This window comes from Tubulanus polymorphus, chromosome 3 (genome assembly GCF_964204645.1).
Source record: "Tubulanus polymorphus chromosome 3, tnTubPoly1.2, whole genome shotgun sequence".
Classification (NCBI taxonomy): Eukaryota; Metazoa; Nemertea; class Palaeonemertea; order Tubulaniformes; family Tubulanidae; genus Tubulanus; species Tubulanus polymorphus.
In genome coordinates this window covers 16,687,915-16,711,092 of record NC_134027.1, presented here as the reverse complement: position 1 = coordinate 16,711,092, position 23,178 = coordinate 16,687,915, and the positions used below count along the sequence as shown (strand labels likewise).

Below are 23,178 nucleotides of genomic sequence, written 5' to 3'. Positions count from 1 at the left end.
TGTCATTGCTGTCGCAATTGACTCCATAGATTTTTCTATGGTGGCAAGCTTGTCCCCAGTGGGGTGCATCTTGTCTTCATCCCTGTCCCCAGTGGGGTTCACAGGGCATGAATCCCCTGCAGTGGAGTGGGTATTTTTATTGCGAAGGGCCCAAAAGGGCATCCTCGTCATCAGATAATATAGCCTTTTTTCAGCCATTATTCGTAGATCAGTAAATATATATCCAAGTACAACAGTTAATAACAGTAATCCAACAACAGTCGGAAGAAATTAAATGCAACAGCTATTACAAATCCAGTAACACACAAACACACAAGAACAGTTCAAGCACACTGTGAGAAAAAACGACTGATCTCCAGCGAAGCCAAATGCACACTGACTGGCGATACCACATGTGCTCATGGGATTCTGTAGTGACCTAATTACTGATGAGATAGAATGACTTTTACACAATATTCTATTTTGACAGCATTTGCTCTTTAAAGCCCACACGCGTAATGAGTGGAAATTTTTACCAGAGACTTTTGAGTTTTGGAAGAGTTTGATTTGAATTTAAGACAGTCAACTATAGAACAGATGTTATTTCTTGAAAGCACTGGGAGTGAGGGATTTTTTCATGAAAATTACCAGTAATGCCAGCCGGTATCAATATATATTGCTTATTTATCAATTTAGTTTTTTTATTTGTTGTTAGAACTACATTTCGTTTTGGAAAAACACATGCCTTTTTACGTATATTCTTGCTTTACACACGTGCCTGAAACGTAACACTTGCTGGTTTGTGGTGTATTGATCCGTGCATGTATATAAAAAGTGCGTCTCGTGTGTTGCCTAGTTAAAGTTTTCTTGAAACTGCAAATTATTCAACTGCCAGGGTTCGTCGTGGCCGCCGTGAAAAGGAGTGCATTTTATAGAAGGGCAGTAAAATTGGGAAAGAGGGGAGTGAATCTTGGAAATTGTTCAATTTAAGAAAATAAATTGTATAACAAACTTTGTACATAGTGTATAGAAATCGTCACACGATGAACGTGTCTATTTGAGTCAGTGGGGAAACCCAGTACCATGTTTGATGAATCGGCATGCTGTTGTGTGTGATGGAGATCGTATCAATTGACAGATTTTCATGAAACTTTCTGTATTCAATCAAGGGGGACATCTTAGGCTTTTTTGATTACTTGGAGCACGGAAATTCTGCCAAAAACTTCATTCCGAAGATAGGTATGCGTTTCCATTCATAATTTGAAAAAAAGCCATTTTTTTCTTGATATTTTTCGTCCTTTTTTTCGATCTAATTGTCTGTAAAAAGTCACTCGTCTCCCATCATTTGTATTAAATTAAATAGTTTTCACTATTTTTAGCGAACCTATGGTTCGCTTTTGCTATCACTAGCTGATGACGTCATGCTTCCAATGCATTTGCCTATCGCGAAAAATTTCAGTAAAACGGGTGGCACACTTTTTATCTAGATGGTCCTGAGATCTGATTTTTTTATTGAAGGTGTCATATAGTATCTATTTTACAATCTGAAAATTTCATAGAATTCTGAACTCTTATTTTTGTGAAATAATCAAAAATATACCAAAATCGAAGCAAATTACCGTTCTTTTTGTATACATGCGTTTCTGTGAAATAAAAATAGACCCGGACTGCTGGTACTATAAAGTTTTGTGTGTTGTTCAAACATTTTAAACAAATAATTTTAGCTGGAAAAACGTCTAGATTTACTTCCAGCCGGTCTAAACGTAGAGGTCTGACTCTTGCCTAACTCTCTAATAACGTGGCTCGACCTATGAACTATCGTTTCTTGGATAGATCCAAGAAATATGGTAGCCTATTAGGAACATTTTTAAAATTCAAGTGTGGACAGAATTCACCGAATGGTGGATTTTTATTTTAAATTCGAATCAATCGAGATCAAGGTTAAATTTTATTTAATAATATTTCAGTCGCAATGTTGACATTTTATTTCAACAGATCAAAGTTTTGGTTTCCTTGATTATATTTGTGAATGACCCTGATGCGTCATGCTGATTAAACATACTCATGTAAATTTAGGAAAGTCCATATTAAGAATTTCGTTTCTTGTTATCCTTCCGATCCTCAGATTTTGGTTCTCATTGACCTGAGGTACAATGAAAAATTTAAAGGTGAAGGATAATCAATTTTATTTTTTTGATTTACTCTGTTTTCTGATGCTATTGATACTCTAAAGGAAACTACTGATTTTATGATATAAACTACTGATGCCACGGAAATTCTGCCAAAAACTTCATTCCGAAGATAGGTATGCGTTTCCATTCATAAGTTGAAAAATGTTTCCGTGATTGTTAAAAAAATTTCCGTTACTCACTTTTCATTTCAATTATTATTAAAAAGTCTTTGAAAGTGATACACATTGGTCATAAAAGTCTCGGGAAGGCCGTTTTATCTGTCTATCTTTTTGAACTATCACCGACTCTCATATCGCGCTCAAATTTTAAATAAAACAAATTAATCTAACGTATTAGTTCCTGCCTACCACTGTCTGAGGCATCCAGTCTCATTGTAGTGTCCGGGCAGTTGTTTTAGTGAATAGGTTAATAATAAAAAGAGTAGTAGAATGAACAATGTGATATGTTTTCATTGATATTATGAAAACTGGACCTTTGTCCTCGAGTATTATTGATCGTTCACTTTAAAATATGATAAAATACTTTAATATTCTTATCTTGAAAAACTTTATCAGTTTTTAAAAACTTCAGATTTTCTGTGGTGTTTTTCACAATATTCACCTTGGATGATCTGTGACTTTTGCCAAGCTACGTGCATGAAAATGACATTATTCTGTGACTTTAACCCATTAGCACTCTCAGGAATTGCACTTTGTAGTGTCAATTACTCCTTGGAAAATTCAAGGTAAAATCTAAGTTCATCACGATACCCAATAGCTCATTTGCTGTTTATTTTCATGCATTACAAGTCAGTATTATTTTGTAGTAAATAGTCAAGGCTTTCATATGATGTATGATTCTATGAGGTGGGCCACAAAACTTGGTAATTTTAAATAGTTGGTGTACTGAATTTTACTTCATATTTTATTTCAATTATAATTACCAACTAAGTCACACACCCATTAAGTAAGCTGGTGTGTAATCACTTTATACGAAGTGGAAAACGACACTATAACTTCCTGGTTGCAATGGTGCTTTCCTTGCTGGATATATCCTTTGAATCCCTATTTCCACTACAAACAGACTTCTTTGTCCTTGGGGAATCTGTGACATTTGTCTAAAAACATCCCACACAATTTTTAGCATTGTTGACAAAGAAATCTTCACTGGCTAGCATAACAAAAGCTGCTATTAAAATCACCTCTAAAGGCTGCTTATGTCGACATGCAACGCGACGCCTACCGATGCAACTGGGTTTATCACCGATTAGCGACAACTAGCGGCCTATGAGAGGCCGCCAGTTGCCGCGCAATCGGTTCCACAAATGCCGGCTTGCAACGGCAACCCAACGCCTACCAACTCGTCGCAAGCCGTATCCGGCTAGTTCCCCATGTTCTACTCCGGCCTACGGTAGGCGGACAGTTGCTTTCGATCGCAACCGACATAAGCTCATCTGCAACGCGACGGAACTGAGCGCAGGTGTTCCAGCCAATAAGAGACCGCATATAAATAGTACAAATTAATAGTTAGCGTCATTCGTAATTAGTCAAATTTTCCAATTCAAGTAGTTCAAAACGTAAACGATACCTTCTGCACGGCAGATGACTTGGCTGAAGATCTAGAAACGAAATTGGTAGAATTATGGTGTGAGTGGCCATCTTTATATAATGTCGCTAGCACATTGTAGTCAAAACAGAATCAGAAAGATAAAGATCTTAAAGAAATAGCTTTTCTAATAGAAATATATTTCCCAATAATTCAAATTTATTCTCAAAATGCTTATCACGTGACCATTTGAGCCGTTGTAGTTGCTAGTAATCGTAACTGACATAAGCAGTGAAGCAACTGGGAGGATCTCATATCCGCTAGTCGTCCTCAGTTGCTGCGAATCGGAGCACAGTCGACATAAGGGATAATACATCCCGATGTTGATTTTCTTCACACAATGATGTATACAATGCAGTTAGATTCGCTTATAAGTTTTTATGTTAATATTTTTACAGGCAGTTGGTTTATCCGCTAAACAAGGTATAATTCGCAATGCAGCTAACACAGTCCAAAATGTCAAGCAATTGCTTGGTTGCAATTTTTCAGACCCAGCAGTGAAGAAAATGCGACAATCAAGTACAGCTGTGGTAAGTAATGAAGTTATGTTTTGGATCGATATGCATTCTTATTTGGAAAAAGGTCCTGAGTACCGATCTTTCAATTTCAAAAATCGAACCTGACAATTTAGCTCAAACTCTTCTCTACCACTGATAATGAAACACCCCCTCACCAGAGCATTTTCCCAAATTTTAACATAATTTCGTATTTCATTTAGTGCTCAGAAAATACTAGAAATTACCCCTACAAACCATGTATGTTCATTAAACTTCATCAGCTATCATTTGTTTATAATGAAATAGATGAAATCAGAAAATGATCACCAATAATTATTAATCCATTTTTAGCCCATTTGGGACTTAAGTTTCACTTATCGTCCGTTCGTCATAGCGTTCGTTCTAGCGTCCGTCCGTCTGCCGTCGACGGAATCCAGTTATTTCGGGAAGTTTTAAAGATGCTTCGATGCAATGTTTTTATATTTTGGTTACACATATATCTTCCCTAGACACATCTTCAGCCCAAAAATGGGCCCTGTCAGATTCAAGATGACCGACTGGCAGCCATTGTTGTTCGCCAAAATCCGCACTTTTTACACATTTTTCAAGTTTTCGAGGGGAATTTTGAAAATGCTTTGATCAATTGTCATGATCTTACGTATGTATTTGTATCCTGTAAAAAAGGGTACCTAGTGTCTGACATTCTACTGAAAAATTCTGGATTGATCACCGCATAGTTTTTTCATAGTGAGAATTTTAGTATATGAATCAATTAAGATGATTGACAGACGCTGGTGCGGTTGTATCAGCTGTTGAAGAGGTTGAGATGTAAACAATAATTTTAACCATGTGTGCGATGAAAACAGGGACATCAAACTAAGAAGCGCTGAATTTTTTAATTACATATGATTTGAATAGGCTGGTTTTTCTCTGCTGGTTTTTCAAAAAGCCGAATCTTAATTGATTCCTCCTATTGCATAGGCCTAAGCCAAGACCTCTGGAATTGAATTGAATTCGACACAATAATTCGCCTGTAATTTGTGATGAATCTTTTTGATTATTAGCTTGAAGATTGGGTCTGGCGAGATGTCCACCCCTATTGTAAAAAAAATTTCATTGGTGATCGAATATGGCTGCCATTGGGGTGGCCATCTTGAATTTCTTGTTTGCCGATGCAGCCCGCAATTCTTGATGGATTTCCACAAAATTTGGTGTGAGGATCAGGGTAGGTAAGCTGTCCATGCCTTTTGTATATGGAGGTCATTGGCTTTCAAATATGGCAGCCAGGTCAGCCATCTTGATTTCTAGCACGAAACGGCCTGCAATTCTTGATGCATTTTCATGAAACTAGGTGTAAGAATTTTGGTAGGTGAAATGTCTACCCCTTATTGAAAATTGAGTTTGAGTATGGCCACCAGGGTTGCCATCCATCTTAGATTTCTTTTCAGCACGATACCGACACCAATTCTTGATGCATTTTTAGCCCATTTGGGACTTAATTCCCAGCGGGCTATTGTGTTCACTTTTCGTCCGCTGTCATGATGTCTTGATATTTGGGTTACACATGTATCTACCCTAGACACATCTTCAGCCCAATAACTGGCCCTGTCAGAATCAAGATGGCCGACTGGCATCCATTGTTGTTCGCCAAAATCAACACTTTTTATACATTTTTGAACTTTTTGAGGGAAATTTTGAAAACGCTTTGATCAATTACCTGATCTTTTAGATGTATGAGAATCCCCCAGGGCCCATCAGCATAAATTGGGTTGATCAGACTCAAGATGACCGTCCTATGACCTTTTTTAGTGTCCAAAAATGTCAAATTTGGCCCGAATTCTGAGTCCTGTAGCTCCCTACTGGTTTTGCCCTTTCTCATTGCAATTTGTGATGGGTATTCTTTGAAAAGGGATGTTTTATACCTGAGACAGGTATTTTTGATCAGCCAATTATGACGCAATTGGCAGCCATCTTGGTGTCATCAGTACTCATTCGTAGGTGGGAAAAAGTTTTTCCACATTATATAGATACCTAAGCGTATTTTGTTACCACAATCAATTAGAAACTTGTAGCTCATAACGTGTTCTATGATTGTGGTGAGTTTCAAGGTCATTGGTTTTTGTATATGGCCACCAGGGGGCGTTGAAAAATACAATATCTTAGTATTTCTATATTATATTCGTATCAATGCCTATTTTGTAACCACAATCAATTGCAAAGTTGAAGCTCATGACATCATCATTGATTGTGGCAAGTTTTAAGGCCATTAGTTATTCTATATGGTCACCAGGGGGCGTTAAATAGTAGAATAACTTAGTATTTCCTTATTATATTGGTACCTAGGCATATTTTGTTACCATGATCAATTACAAAGTTATAGGTCATGACATGTTCTATGATTTTGGTGAGTTTCAAGGTCATTGAGTTTTGAATATGGTCACTAGGGGGCGTAGAATAGTAGAATAACTTGGTATTTCCATATTAAATTGGTTACAAAGCATATTTTGTTATCACAATCAATTAATAAGCATAGTTTCTGACATGTTCTATGATTGTGGTTAGTTTCAAGGTCATTGGTTTTTGTATATGGTCACCAGGGGGCGTTGAATATTGAAATTGTTAGATTGTGAAGCATTTGGAACCACTTCCCATGTGGGCATGGTGTCCCTGGACCCCTGGTTTCATGTAGTGTGATCTTTGGGGCATCTAAAATGGGCTTGTCTTTTCATGTAAAGATATATTAACAGAAAATGAACATTATCCCCGCATAGCCTATACCATCTAAACTATTTTAAAACTTGTTACATTGTTACAGTGTAAATCTTTCTGTTAAACTTTGAATACTAAATCATTCTACTACTACTGCGTCATGAAGGTACAAGGCCCATGGGCCTCTTGTTTCATCGGTTAAATAGGCAATTTATGTCGAATTTTGAAGAATTTTCAAAGAGCAGTTTGTTTTTGCAGGAGCGGGTAAAATTTTTACCACGCTCCATAAAGCTCTGTCGGCTTATCATTGCTCTTCAGCAGTTCAGGTTCTGGCCTACTTAATCATGCTTCTGACGTCATTACGGAAAAGACACGCTCTGTTGGTATTTCCCAAACAACCAGCTGAGATTGGGATCACACGCGATTCGTAAATTCAATTCGTCTTTTTCATCTGCTGAATATGATAGAATTATCTCATTTAGTATACGAACACAGTTAATCCAATGATGCTGGGTTCACTGTTGATATAATTCTGACAAAGATTTGTGTTGGCGATATCTTAAACTGTAGATTACATTCTTTGAAAAATGTAAACAATGATGCTGCCCGACTCGATGTAGTATTGAGTAGGCCTACAGTACGTTTAGACTATACCGATCTGTACAATCGTCAAGTAGGCCTACGACAGATTTCACTATAATCTGTACCATTCCGTCCTCCATGAAAAATTGATTTCATTAAAGATTTCAGGAAACTTAATACTATTTCAAAACTTGATAAGATCAAAACCCACTATTAACAAATTCAAAGAAATCTAAAATCGAGAATTTATTAATTGAAACAATCTAAAATAAAAGAACACGGTGTTTCGATCTCACACTAGAGATCATCGTCAGGTGTGAGATATTGACTAAAAACAGGGGTATATATACTGAGGAGAACAGGTTAATTGAGTAAATTGGTGAGTGAGTAACTAATTAGTGTTTGGCAAGGCATGAAGTAATATACTTAGAAAGAAGGGAATTGTGAGGAGAAAAGCCATTGTTTAAATTGGTACTAATATCTGAGTGACGAGTAATTAGGGCAGACTCAACTATGTGGCGTTTAGTGTAATTGCTTGAAGTATAAATAATTTCGGCTTTATCAAAATTAAAACGATGACGAGTGTTCCAAACGTGATTGGCTACGCCACTAGCTGGTTTTTGATTTATTATATCTCTAGTGTGAGATCGAAACGTCGTGTTCTTATATTTTAGATTGTTTCAATTAATAAATTCTCGATTTTAGATTTCTTTTAATTTGTAAATAGTGGGTTTTTATCTTATCATCTGTTCACCACGTTTGAGTGTGGTTATCGTACCATTTTCAAAACTTGTTAAGTTGAATATGTATATGGTGAAATAAATGTATAAATTCAAACAAATCTGTGTAGTTTTACTGGTATGAATGACATTTCAAATTTAGTTCACACGTTTCTTACTGACGTAATGTTATACCATTGACGGGAGTGTCGATTTATCACCTCGAAAGATTCATTTTGTCATGTACAATTAACGAAATAAATATATGCACACTCTAAAATACATATTCATACCTCAATTTTGCATCCAAAAATTTCATTGTAAATAACACGAAACTCATTTGAAATAGTGATTTAAGTGCTACATCGTACTACTCTCCACTCCGTCAGCATGAAGTAGTAAACTTAGATATTGATCAATAGCAGCAGCGAGTACATAGTTCAATGCGATCTGTCCTAGATTGATTCACGCAGTACACACCTGCACATTCCAGCTTTTTAACCCATTACCCCCAACAACAATATCGTAATCGCGTTTTGAAAATTGACCACGCTACAGGATTGACCTTACGTCAGGGTATGTAGCATACGAACCAGAGCAATATTACGTCATCCGACCATCAAAACTTAGTCAATAGTTCACTCTCCCAAGGACAAATGATATAATCATCCTTGTTTTCCAGGTAATTAGCTTCTTTTTTCTTTATGAGCAATCTTATTTTTCCGCCAGTAGAAATGACGTAGTTCCATAGTGACGTAAGATCTGGTTAAGATTACGTAAAATAATAGAAATTCATCATAAGCGTCAGATGAATCGATTTAACAACTCCCCTGACTTAGATTTTCAGATGCACTCGCCGTGCGCTACTGTAATCGATAATTATAACGCATGCATGAATCTGTTTGTTTCCCGCGATACAATGAGACGGAAAAAGTGTAACATACATCACATCTCTTGATTGAGAAATGGTGACTCGCGCTACATCCGTAACGGAAACGCTACATCCTTGATGCATGCCACAGCGTAACAGCCATTCCTATGATAAACCCTTCATAATATACCCTCTTTTATAGGATGTCTTCCTGGGCTGCTAAATATCGGCAGAATTTGAAAAATGAAAACACCAAAGACTTTGAAGAATATTGCATTAGGCAAATGATAAAGAGTCCGAGATAGGATGAGTGAGTTTAACACGGAATGAAGTAAAAAAACCATCTAAAACGCCTATTGAAACTCATGAGAAGATAAAATCCCAGACCCGTGAACGTAATAGAAAACTGCACGATAATCCACATGAAGCTATCGCTGCTGCTGAGACCCCAGCCCGTAAACAATTGCGAATAAAACTTAAAACCCCAAATAATAATCGAACGAGGAATGCGGTTGAAAAACGTAATGAATGGTGCAAACATAAGAGGGACAAAAAGGTCACGGTGGTCAGGTCAAAAACGCTGGCGAGTTCGCGAGTATGATCAAAAACGAAAACAAGCTTAAAAGCCCTGACCAGTTCCGGAACCAAATCAACCTAGCGCATCTTCATCTTATGGCTGCAAATGTTCTTTATATGATGCAACTCATAAGGCCGGTAAATCGTTACCGATAAACAAAAAGCAAGCATTGGAGGTAGTTGCGCAACTAGTACATCGTTACCCCACTGACGTTTTAAACCCATTGTCATCGCAAGCAGCGGAAGATATTATCGGACAAAAAATTTGGCAAATGAAGCGGAGCCATGGCATTGTCATGGCGGAACCATTGGCACTTACATATATTCAGAGAAAAAAGTAGCAGTATTCGTCAGCTCTCGCATAGCTTGAATGGGCCACCATTGAAAGAATCATTCAGTATCGTGATGTATTACCAACAAAAAAAGAGTTGGTTTGTTGGTTGCCACAAAAAAATCAGTGAACGCATTCTATATTCGCAAAGATGTTTTGCGAATAATGCCTGAAAAGTGACATGCCACCAAAGAGGGTGCGGGGATTTCATGACATGTTCCCTGTAGGCTGCATTTAAAATGTATAAAAAAGAAAACCCCCATGTAAAGCTGGGCTTTACAAAATTTACATTATTACGACCACGAAATGAAAGACTAATGAAGACAACCCGAAACACATGCACATGTGTATACTGTGAGAAAATTCGTGCCGTGCTATCATTCAACTCAGTGGCTCACAAGGTCCGAAGCAAAAATGAGCTTACAGAGTCTCTTTTATGTCAGAAATCTGACGCAGACAGGTTTCACAAAGGAGCCGATGTGCTTGGCATTTGTGTGAACTGTAGAGACCATGACTCTACAGTCGATAAACTTTTCCTAGATGTTCCCAGTCAGACCCAGTGACCAGCTCATTACATGGAACCACAGGGAAAACCAAAAAAATACATGAGAACTCTCAGCCGAAATATGTTCTTGAAACGAAATGACAAACGACTGCTGAATGTAAAACGGAGTTAAAAGATGAGCTGAAGAAATGTGGTTGTGTAACTTTTGTTCGCATTTACGTCAGGGTGACAGAGGAAGCAATATTTAGAAATCAAATCTAAATTACCTGAGAATTGGGTTCTTATAATCTGTGATTTTGCCAAAATTCGAGAGATCCAGTACCAAGACGAAGTGAAGAGCGCTTTCTTCAGAAAGCCACAAGTAACCTTGCACCCTTCTGTGGCTTATTATAATCCTCCCAACAAGCCAGGCATTCGCCACGCTTTTATTGTCATATCAGATGATAACAGCCATGACGAAACAGGCCTCATTAACCAATACCTAAATTGGGCCATTGCAGCCAAAAAGGTTATTATTCGAAACTGCAAAGATATGTATGACTATTGCTGCAAGGAACTCGTATCGGACGAATACCTTACCAACATGTAGCTACATATATGTCAGTGACACGGAGATTGAACGTAATCACCCCGAAGTTAACAGCGCTCAAACACTGAATGGCTCACGCAGATTACATTCATTCAGAAATCGTTCAGATCAAAGAGGTGGAAACAATCTATGAAACACTGAAAGCTGCTGTTGTTGAATAATGAAATATAGAGTTGTTCTGTTAGGTTTTAGTTCTGTTTGAGTTACAAAGCTTTATCCGGAATTTCGGTTATTCTGTTAAAATTTAAAGTCCCTATCGCATTTGGTGCATTTTGTGTTGAATAAAAGTACTAAAATACTTATGTATTACGGACCGTTGTTTTATTACATCTGCATAAAATCTGAATTTGGGGTATGCTTTTGGCGGATTTTAATGCCTAAACAGTGTAATGATTTGAATATGAGATGATTCACACGATGTGTTTGAATTGGGCAATACAATGCCACTTGGACATTGTGATTGGATGATTTGAAGAAATGATTGATGATTGATACTACCGCTTTATGAAATGTCGTTCGTTAAAATGATTAAAATTTTGTCTTCATGAAGACTTGAAATATGTTTGTTTTTGTTCACCTTTGTGTCTGATTTTCAAATGGTGTGCTGTATGCAACAGGTCCCGCTATCTACGTCAACTGCCGAAGCTGTACAGTGAAGAGTATACTAAAGTATATCATATCCACGTAACTACGACTCAGCCACTATGTATAGCGCCGGGATTTCCCCATTTCCTAGTATGGAATACTGCGCGCATGTCACCGGGAAATAATTATGTACGTACGCTATACTTCTGTCAGTTTTAGTGTGCGAACACTTTTCGCAGAATGTCGGTTCATTTATATTTGAGTCATGGATTGATGTAAAAACGGTAGGTATCACGTTGAAGAACATTATACTAGGTATAAAAGATAATTGATTTTCAAATGTTTTACCAATATCAAATACGGGAAATAAGATTTTACCGATGATATTTCCGTCCACACAATTCATATTTTCAGCACATATTTTACAGCTTTTAATGTAGAGCTCAGCTATCGTAGTATTCACTTACCTTAGAACATTCCTTCCTTTGATTATTGATGAATGATTTAACCTTGTAAGACGCTGATCCTGCCACCATGATAAGATATCACCAATAAAGATTGATAATTTTTTTCAATTTTACCAGAGTTGTTAATTGGAGGAAAATATCATCGTTAAGTACGCTGAGAACAACCATGTTGCGCTGTCAATCAGTTGACTGACAGTTAATTGTAAAATTCCATTGGTTCGGCTATGTTTTAAGATAAGTTTTCACTTTAAGATGCTCTGCCCACCTCCTGCCCGCCCTCACGAGGCGGTAGCAGCCCCTTACGCACTCGGTAGATAGATTGGCTTTGTAATGCGCGCCGGGAAAAATAACTTATCTTTTCCATGCGTTAAACACCACAACACGTTGTTTGCAACATTGCGATGGTTATTTGCCGCTGCTGTAGTTTTTTGGAATTGAATCGAGCGGCCTCGGTAACTCAGTGAGATAAGGCGTGATGGTGTTGAATCTATCTGTGCTGAGTGACGACAAGTCGGTTCGAGTCTGGCTGGCTGCGAACATTGTGCAGGCAACCCTTCAAGGGCCGTTCTGTCGTGAGGTTGAATGAACAATCCAATAGAGTAAGTCTTGGGAAACCAAGATCCAAACGATGTTAAGCCAAACAAACAAAAAGACAAACAAACAAACAATCCTCAGCCAGCCTCAGTGACACCAACTGTGCGACGTTTTGCATGGGTACTATTGACCGGTTGATCTAAGTACCTATTATGCATCAGAGGATCTTGCAATTGCATTCAGAAAAATTGTTCTGTTTTTGTAGTCATTTTTCAGTAGGGCCTCACAGTTCATGCGAAAAAAATGGGTTTTTGTATCCATATCTTGATTGATATAAAAACCTTGGTTGGGACAATCCCTGTCTACAATTGACACTGATAATTGCTTCTCATCTATCCTAAAGTACTGTAAAAACTGGTTTTGTAAGGGGTTTCATTGGGGTATAATTTCAGGCCTCAGAAAATTGTTACCTATGTATTTGACACTGATACATTGTATACTATGGTGTTGATAACCCTTTGGGCTTACAAATAAGACATATTATTTGGATCTATGTGACCTCGAGGATGGACAGTTTCTGGTTCTTCATTATTGTTATTGTGTCGGTTGCCATGACAACCGTATCAACAAGGTCTAAAAAAATTTCCACTGATTTCATTTTCATCATCAAAATCATTGCCGGCACTATAAACCTATTTTCTGACTCAGTGACATCATCAGAACTGCTTCTGTCATATTCGTTGTCACTCAATTTGATCACTATCAAATTCCAAGTCACCAGCATCACTGTCAGCATCATATATGAGCTGCTGAACCGTTTCATCCAGCCAAATTGTTTTTTCCTCGCTGTTGCCATCTTGGATCTTATGTAGATGGCAGCACCAGCTGATACTGATAGATATACCCTTCTAGAAGAAGGGTTAAGCGACTCCGTATTACATACGGTACGGGTATGCTAGCTTGCCAATTTGTACCGTATGCCATACGGTAGTGGTATTGTAAGGGTTAAATCTTATAGTGAAACTGGACACAGCAAATGATATTTCGTGCCTTGATGCGTTCTTGCATAGAAATTTCCACTTTCTCTCGAATTTTTGTGTAGACGTGGCTACATTCTTATACCTCAAAAAGTCGTTCAAAAACAAGTTAAATCTATAAATGCCGCTTGAGTGCATTAAAGTCACCCATTAAGGTATTCAATCACATGTGTTTCATTCAGCTATGGCATTGAAATTCAGTCCAAACCCAAAAATAGTTCAATAATATTTTAGAATTATCTGTAAAAGCTAATAATTTTATTTGTGATGACAAAATACAAGGCCTTTATGTAATTTTTATTTCCGTTTTGTAAATATAATATGTCATTTAAAAAAAATTTATTTTCAATAAACTCTAATAAGTTATACAACCATTTACTTCATCTTCGAGTTTTTTTTGCTTTAACTGGTATTCATCAGAAGCATTGTTATGTGAAGTTTGAAACCTGATTGATTGAATAGAGCATCAAACACAGACCCATAGAAATATCCCAAAGTAAACAGCCAAAAGTTTTAGCTGGTGATGATCTTGAAATTGGCCTGAAAAAGAATAATTAACCGTAGGCAAAAAAAATGATACCTTGTTACTCATTTCTAATGAGCTTGAAGTTGACCTGGTCAGTTGTCTATCTACCCTGTACATTACATCAGGGTATCTGGGTAGGCTCGTTGGAAGGACTCCAAAATTTTCAAAAATTAGCAAATACAATTAATAAAAACAGACGAGTAGATTTGAGACATTCAGAACACAGGCGCTCGTATTTGAAGTTTTGGGGTGAACTGTAGCTTAAATCATCCAGTATCCCTGGTACTGTATATATTAATAAGAAAAGGGTGGAAACTTGTATGCAGACACTTATTAGAGATTTAAATTCTCTGTAACTCCTAAAATATCCAAAGGATTTTGATGAAATCTGTTAAAAAATATCCCAAAATATCCTGTACGGCAAATGCTATGGCGGCAAAAATTCTCTACCTTTCAACTTCGAGTGAAGAGCTCATGCTGATTTCAGCGTCTAAATCCAAAAAACGATACATCAATCGAAGCACAAACTTTATATTTTGTTCATAACCAGAATTTATTCATCAAATCAACATTCTGAGCTTAGGAGAGCAAAATTTGCAGAAAAACGGAAAACTAATCGGTAAGATACAAATGCAAATTCAAATTCAATTTTATCGCGCAAACTTTCTGAGGAATATATTAGCGACGGTTTTAGTAGTTTAAAATACAATCCCTGTGATAAAATCCATGTAGAATACAATTTCAATGCTCTAACAGGATTAATTAGTGATTTCAAAGTATTTTTCTGAAAGTTTGCACAATAAGATTGAATTTGAATTTGCAACGCCGCAAACTAATGATCCGATGGCAAAACATTTCAACACTTTAAACCATTCTGTATCCAATCTATCAATCATGGGCATTGAAAAACTTTATGAAAATGATTCCTATAGAATGACCATTGAAAAATTGTGGATCAAAAAATTAAGAACACAAAAACAATTTTGTATCAATAGCAAAACTAAACTAGTTGTAATACAATTAAGATTAATATGTGAAAGTCGAAACTTGGTGAAGCGCCCAGCCAGTCTTAAGTTTTAATGAATAAATAAGAGGCGAGTGCCCTTCCCAACTAACATAGAATTCTACTACATTGTAAAAAAACATAGGTTTTGCGGGGGCACCTGTGTTCGGCGTGGTCTGTGGCCAAAGAAAATGACCCAAAATATCGAAGGTCTATGAGCGATGATTCGCCGTGATCAAATATAGGAAAGGAATTCTTTGCGAAAAAACATGCTTTGGGAGTGTTGATTACTAATTGAAAGCCTTGTTTGTTTTATCTTTCATACGACAATAAATCTCTATGTATCGTCATATATGTTCTACTAACAGCTTTAACAGTTTTATATGTTTTACACAAGAAATTTGTTCCCACTAGTTCTACATTGTAAAAAATGTAGGTTTTGCTGAAGGAAGGCACCCGGTGGCTTGGCCAAAGAAAATTGCCCCAAATTATGATAGATCTTCGAGCGAATTAAGGGACCCGTGATTAGATTTAAAAAAATCATTTTCTGCGAAAAACAACGTGGGAGTTTGGGAATGTTGATTACATATTGAGAGCCTATTGTTTTATCGATTACACCAGAATAAATTTTTCTGTAGTCAAAAAATGTCAGATTTCTACATTAAATCTCATGGCTTCAATAGTTTTATATGTTTTTACACTAAAGATTTCTTCCTAAGTATTACAACTGGTTGCATGGGTACGGAATTAATGGAACAACAGTATTTTAAATACGGATTATAGCGTAAACGAATCATTACCAACTTTGTTGATCACACAACAATGCGCATGCTCATGAACAACGATCAACAAAACTAAAAAGTGCCTGTTAAAATATGAAAGGACCGTATTTCAAAACGAATTGTATCGGAATGTGATGCATGGCAATATAGATTGAAAGAAGATTCCATTATTTTAAATTGCGAACATTCGATCTGTGTAATTTCCAAATTTGAAGAAAATACTTTTTATATTGACATTTTATTTTGCATTTGAAAATTAAGCCATTTTCCCGTTCAGAATGCGAGTTCAACTGTCAAGTCCTCACTACGCCCGAATTCACAAAATTTTCATCGCACTTTAAGTTGGCTTTACGATGGCCTGGTGACTAGTTGAAAGTGATTTTAAAATATTTTGAATGTTCAGGGGCTGTAAGTCGGCGGGCAATTCGAAATTTACGCAAAGACAGGAGATTTTTGTTTATCATATTTTATATGAATGAAAACTTCAGAACATTTCCAACAAGTTTCTCGCAGGTTGTGATGGTCTATCTTGAAAATAAAAAGGTTTTATGCTGGTGAACGTTTTTTAGTCATGTTTTCTAAAAAGAACAATCACTCCATTTTGAAAAAAAACGGATCACTGTCGCTACGCTACCAGGTCCGCAACAATTGAAAACTAATCAACGGCAGTGAGTGCAGCAGCCAGATATTGCACTATTATGACCGAAATAGTTGGTAATGTTTACTCGAAATGGCAAAGGGGAATAACGTTTGAAGGGAGTAAAAGACATATAAAGATGAGATATCTCAAAAAATGCAGCATTTTACTCCCAGGGATTGGCAAAATTTTGAGTTAATTATTCAGTACTTGTGTGGGGCGGGACGGTCATTTTGTAACACGCAGACCGCGCGCGCGCCTTATTTTCAGGGACTCGACCCTTAGTGATGCTGTGAAAGCGGCGTGCTTGTTATTCTAAAAAATTTGACCCGTTGCTAAGGGACTGTGCTTTTTGTGGGATTCGAATCCAGTCTTCCTATCGGTTTCTACGCAGAAATACGACCTAAAAATAACATTTTTTGACATAATATTGTGAATATTCTTTGTAAATATTCTGAAAAATACACAAAATCATTTTGTAATCCTTCATTCACGTATTCAAACTACCCGCGTGACGCGGCCCTCAAGTTTCGACGAAAGTCCGTCCTTGACCGTCATTTTCGTTGCAGCGATTTAGCCAATGCCCATGTGTCCCGGATGTAAACTACACTTTTTGAGATGGACGGTATGGAGAAATATAGCAAAATTTGAATTTGCCTCACACGCGCGACTAACTTAAGGAGCTTCCAGCTCGCGCCTTCGGCGCTTGCTGTGCGCTTATTATTGCCACTCAGCATCATTGGTATCATATCTGTATCATATCTGACAATACTATCATTGTATCTTAGTAACCAAACTGTGATGTACAGTTCCAACCAAACAAATTCTGATGAAGGACACGCGTCGGAAAGCTTAGAAAGCTTAGAATGTGATGTCTTCACAAATATCAAATATGCTACTGGTTTAAATTTTAGTTCAGCCATTACTGAGAAATATGACTTTAAATCGGTAATTTTAGCATGTGCTCACTGTTATTATTTATGTTAGCAGGTGCGTGTTTCTGACGTAATCCCTGATTAACACTCGTGGCTTCCAGTCATTTCGCTTGACATTTTATGCAGTATTTCATTGTTTTTGGAGTGATTTGATTTAATAAACTCTTACCATTGTATACAGTTGCTACTGTTGTATTTGACATGATAATGGAATGTACGATACAGCCTATGAGAAACTTAACTCCGTTTTCATTTGCGTTTAGTTTTATATCGTGCAAACCGCGTGCTGTAATATGTTTTCATTTAGTTCCGACCGCGTTTGACACTCGTCAGGGACGAACATCCGTTTCAGAATTTCGCGTTTCGCTGCACGCTTATGGGTGCAACAAAACTTCGAATGCTCCTATTTGGCATTTATAATGTCACTGCGTGTATTTTACCATGTAGTCATTCAAATACAAGAAGTTGCACTCGAAAAGAAGGGAGCTGCAATTAATACATTTGTGCATTCGATGTACACGCGCTAGACGCGTTGAATTTGAACCGCAGTAGTAACTAGTTTGTTTCTAAAACGAAGAACAAAAATGCAATGGTCTGCGACGTTCGCCGGACGCGTTATGAGTTATGTTACTTCTAGGCTATAACATAAGTGTCTAGCGCTGTAGGTCTGTGAATACCGTGAACATTTAGGGTCCGTTGCATAGTCATGGCTTAGACTTAAGACAAATCTAAGACCAACTTAGTTCTATAGCCAATCTAACAACTTAAGACCAGTCTTAAGATTTAAGACCACTTTTGGACTTAAGTCACGACTGTGCAACTGGGTCATGATGTTTATTTCATCGATTTCTTGGGGAAGAACCCCTGAAGCCCCCACCATGGCATCGCACCTTAGACGCTCGCTTCGCTGTTACAAAATAATTTTTCCCACAGTAGTGGCAAGTCTGCATAACGGTTAGAATAGAGTTATCAATTTTTTTTTCAGATAATTGATAAAAATGATCAGCCTATGTATGACATAAATTTCCAGGGAAAGCAAATGTTATATTCCCCTCTCCAGATTGTTCATCTCATCTTCAAGAAATTAATGGGTAAGCACTTAGCTATGTAATTTTGATGAGAGAATTTCTAATGAGGTAAAAATATTTCATTGTATGACTATGATTGCATCCTCTATGTGGTGAATTGATTGGAAGCCATGATTCCTTGTTTTGCATTAGGGAATATTGTTGGTTCGATATTCTTGATCCTTAGCCATGATGTCATTTCAAACCCACTTGAGACCACTTTATTCCTGGCAGGCTAGCACGTTCAGTTTTCACCTGGTTAAAAGCTGAAAATACCTTTATATTGTACTGTCCCATCGTGTCATTTGAGGACCAATGTGCATGAATTTCTAAAAGACATATATTAAGTCTCAAAAAGAGGGTTGCCATCTTTAAATCTTCAAAATCTTTAAATCGCTACTTGTCCCATAATTATTATCCAATCTTGATGAAATTTGGTATTTCAATATTTTTGGCCAAGTGCTAAAATGTTATTGAGCCATTTTCCCAATCTGACATCTAGGGGGCACTCTACATGTCACACTTGTAAAATCTTTCAATTGCTACTAGTTCTACAATCATTACAAAGCTTGGTATGTAAATACTGGGCCAAGGGCTAAAAAGTTATTGAGCCATTTTCTGGATTTGAACTCTTGAGAGTGCTGTATAGATGGTCCTTGTAAAATCTTAACAGCTGAGCTGTATGAGCCTATAGGCTGCTTTTTTCGTACATGATATTCATCTATCAGATTTGACAACTCACAGTTTCTAAACAAAATGTTTAATTCTGATGGAAATATCATGCTCTGAAACTGCAGGCAGATTCTGTGTATATACTGTATATCCTATTTTAAACTTGAAATTGCTTACTGTCAGACAACACCGATGGAAATCTACCATAGGTGATCGGCAATCGGTATTCCCGCACAACCGGGAGAAAACGTATTTGGATTAGCAACTTATTCACGAAATAATGTATTCGGTCTAAAATACGGAAGGCCAGTTAATAAGAATTGTACGTATGTATGTACGTATGCAACAGTGAAAAACGCTAGATATAAGCATTTCAAATAATTTTAGTTCCCTGTTTTCTTTGCGGATATTAATACTACGCAAATTTAATAGGGTTCATTTACAGGCATGCAAACGGCCATAAAATTCCTATTTTTTTAGTGCATCCCTAAAATTTTAGGGATATCAGCTTAAGGTGTCTCACCTACTTTGTATCTCAAGGGGTAACCAGTAACTGGATATAGTAAAGGATGTCTCGTGAAATGTGATACCAAATGCTTTCAGATTAATTATTCATTAGTTATAATTGAAATTGATCTTTTTGGGTGTAAAGTTGGTAGATCTGGATGTTTGCTTCAGAATGCATTGATACGCCATGCATGGCTGAGCCTGGAAACTGTTGGATTATTTCAGACATACACTGCTTATTTCACCACGGATTGTTTTAAAATTTATCTAATAAAGCTAAGTTCATTGTTTTCAATCAAATCTATTAGTTTGCCATAGCTTCGATTTCATAAAGCGCACCAAAAGTTAGTTATTCTTCAGTGGTACAACGCACGTGGAAATGTGTGTTTGACTACAATGACGTCAGCAATCATGGGTTTTTCACAACAAATGCGCACCTGCTGTGTATGGTAAACTGGTGAAAATAGCCGACTTTAAAGTCTTATTTCTCAGTTATGGCTTTACTAAAAACAAAATTAGTAACACACTTATCATTTATACACATATCACATTTAGAAAATAGGTTTTACACAATATTCTAGTTAGAGGGCACTTGACCTTTAAACTAAAGCCATAGATATGACTATATTACATGTTTACACTCACTCATCCTTGACAAAAAGGAGGGTCCAAATCGGTTAACTGACAGATATTAGGGAAATACCAGTTTCAACACGCTGGAGCTCTTGACAGCCCCATGAGATACTGCCTTGTCTGACAGATGATTAGCCTTTCATACTCAAAGTCAGCCTTTAATCTTGAATATCGTTTAATTTACAAAAATCAATTGTCTAAAAACATCATACACAATATATGTAATATATTGTTCAGCATACACGTTCACGCAGTAAAAGGTATATAAAATTGTGATGATTCATTTTAAATCCAGGTAGGCCTATGTTGTGGGGGAGGTGTCTAACATAGTTCATACACAATATATATAATATTATGTTCACCATACAAGTTCACACAATGTATGGTATTTAAAATTGATAATGATTTCTTTTCAATCCGAGGTAAGCCTATGTTTTATGGTAGGTGTGTATTTGAGTCACCACGTAGGCCTATATGTATGATGAATCATCTTGCAGTTGTTTGATTACTTCGTGTATTCTGCTTCCTTGAGATCATATCTTCTTTCAATTGCATGATGCAGGAAACCCCCTCTGAAATTGTGCCAAAAACATCATGTTGAACAATGTTTTCATCTTATTTGATTAAAAAAGATCAATTTGGCATTTTCTGTGTCTTCATCCCAAACCCCCCAATAATTGCTATACCGTCTGCTGGTTTGGGTTTAATTTATGGATAACCGTTGGCATTCTTCATATCTGCCTTAAGACTCTGGTTGATTAGATTCGATTCATTGATCTATTTCACCAGGTACTGCACAAGCCCATGGTGATGGAGATGGAGATGATGCAGTATTGGCTGTTCCATTGAATTTTAGCCACAGACAGATGAAGGAACTCAGGTGAAGTAATGCTATATACTCTAATAAGACGAGGAAACTAAGCAGCAAATGGCATAGAACATTTACTTGAAAGCAATATAGTTTTAGTGGTATGAAATGTTGGTTTTCATCCACTTAGGACTTAGGTTACAGTGGGCTATTGCGGTTGCTTTTCATTCATTGACATAATCATTCATCTATTGACATAATCTAGTCATTTTGAGAAGTCTTGTAGAGGCTTCTATTGATGGTCTCCATATTTGGTTAATACATACAAAAATGTGTGAAAGAGTGCTGGATGGTATAGAAACTTCAAAGCAATTCCTGGATGCTATCAAATTTGAAGATATCGATCATTATGTGATATGCAAGGCTACGGTATTGGTCTTTAAATCTTATGTCTTAAACTTCGGTGATGAATGAATCATATCTCCTTAAATTGGGTACTGCTATTGGTACAAAACTAAAACCATTGTTTACACATATTTTCATGCATATATATTTGAAAATAGATATAATAGCGTTCAAATAAAATCAAGGCTATGGAAACACCTAATTGCTATTTTTGCAATGTGCTTTCACAGAAAAGAGACTGTTAGAATTCATAGACCATTTTAATTCCTTTCATCCGTTTATCAAAGTTACTGCTAGGTCATATTCTTCTGTAGAAAGTTTAGATATGAATATATCTAACTCAGAAACCGGTGATTTGATAACAGACCTATGTTCTTACCCCACAGATAAGCATTTATGTTTTGATTATTGATCATGCCATCCTAGAAACTGTAAGAATAGCTCACCATATAGCAAAGCCCTATGTATGAAAGGAAAATGTTCAAATGAAGAACAGATATAAAGTCGTTAAATATCAATTCCTTGAAAGAGGTTATAAAGAATCCGAAATTGACAGATAAATGAATAGGGCTAGGATTCCTAATAGAAATTATCTATTGAATGTTGAAACTACAACAAAATGTCCATGTACCTCTTTTGTCATGGATTATCATCCCCCAACCATACTCAGCCACGGCACGAACCCCTGCCTCACTTGACCAGGTGTGCAGGTACATGCGCAGCTTTGGCGCACAAAAACTAGCGACACCTATCAGATTGCTCGTTGTATAATCGCTGAGGTAAATTTCATGGAAGCAATATAAATGAAAAAACCCAGGCTAAAATGAAACAGGATATCTGATTGGCTAATAACAGGGATGTGATTTTTCCGGCTTAAACCGGATTTCCGGCCTTTGGGACCAAAATATTGACCCCCTGGGATTTGCACAGATCCGTTGAGAGAAGTGGGGGGGGGGGGGTGAGGTACTCTGCTGACTGACGATTGGTACCGATGAGCCATAAAAGTGTTCAAGACCGGACAATCAGAAGTCTTTTTTGCGCTGGATGGTTGCACTGCTGTCAGAATTCGACGACGATTGACGACCCTCGAGCTATTAATAGACAGTGTTCGCTCGCGTAATGCTGAAAAACGGCATTTATGGCCCGTCACGTGGCGCCACCTGTATTTTCATACGCTAATGAGCAGGTGATGACGTCACTGTAACGTTTCCGAGCGTCCACGGAGCGGATTTTTCAGCATAATGCGAGCGTATGCCGAGTAAACTATCGCTCATAAATGAAAACAATAACAACTTTAGTGAAAATTGTTGTTTATTTCTGAATGCGAATTCCTCACTGAACAAATTGATGCGTAATAAAGGTAGATAAACCAATTATTAACGAAATTACGGACCAAAACGTCGCACGGAGAGTAGGTGTGACAGACAGTAGTTGTCTATTTCCTGG

General features: G+C 37.1%; 1 protein-coding gene across 5 annotated transcripts in view; it reads left to right on the top strand.

The window, feature by feature from the left end:
* Window positions 1-23,178, top strand: part of LOC141901467 (heat shock 70 kDa protein 14-like) — a 155,791-nt gene that overhangs the window by 48,791 nt on the left and 83,822 nt on the right. For 3 of the 5 annotated variants that reach the window (XM_074788714.1, XM_074788715.1, XM_074788713.1), the window contains 3 exons: window positions 4,154-4,285; window positions 18,626-18,731; window positions 21,309-21,399. In XM_074788714.1, the coding sequence (XP_074644815.1) occupies window positions 4,154-4,285; window positions 18,626-18,731; window positions 21,309-21,399 (329 nt within the window). Of the gene's footprint in view, window positions 1-2,162; window positions 2,285-2,764; window positions 2,896-4,153; window positions 4,286-18,625; window positions 18,732-21,308; window positions 21,400-23,178 lie in introns of those variants that run through there. The other 2 variants (XM_074788718.1, XM_074788716.1) reach the window with 2 other exon arrangements.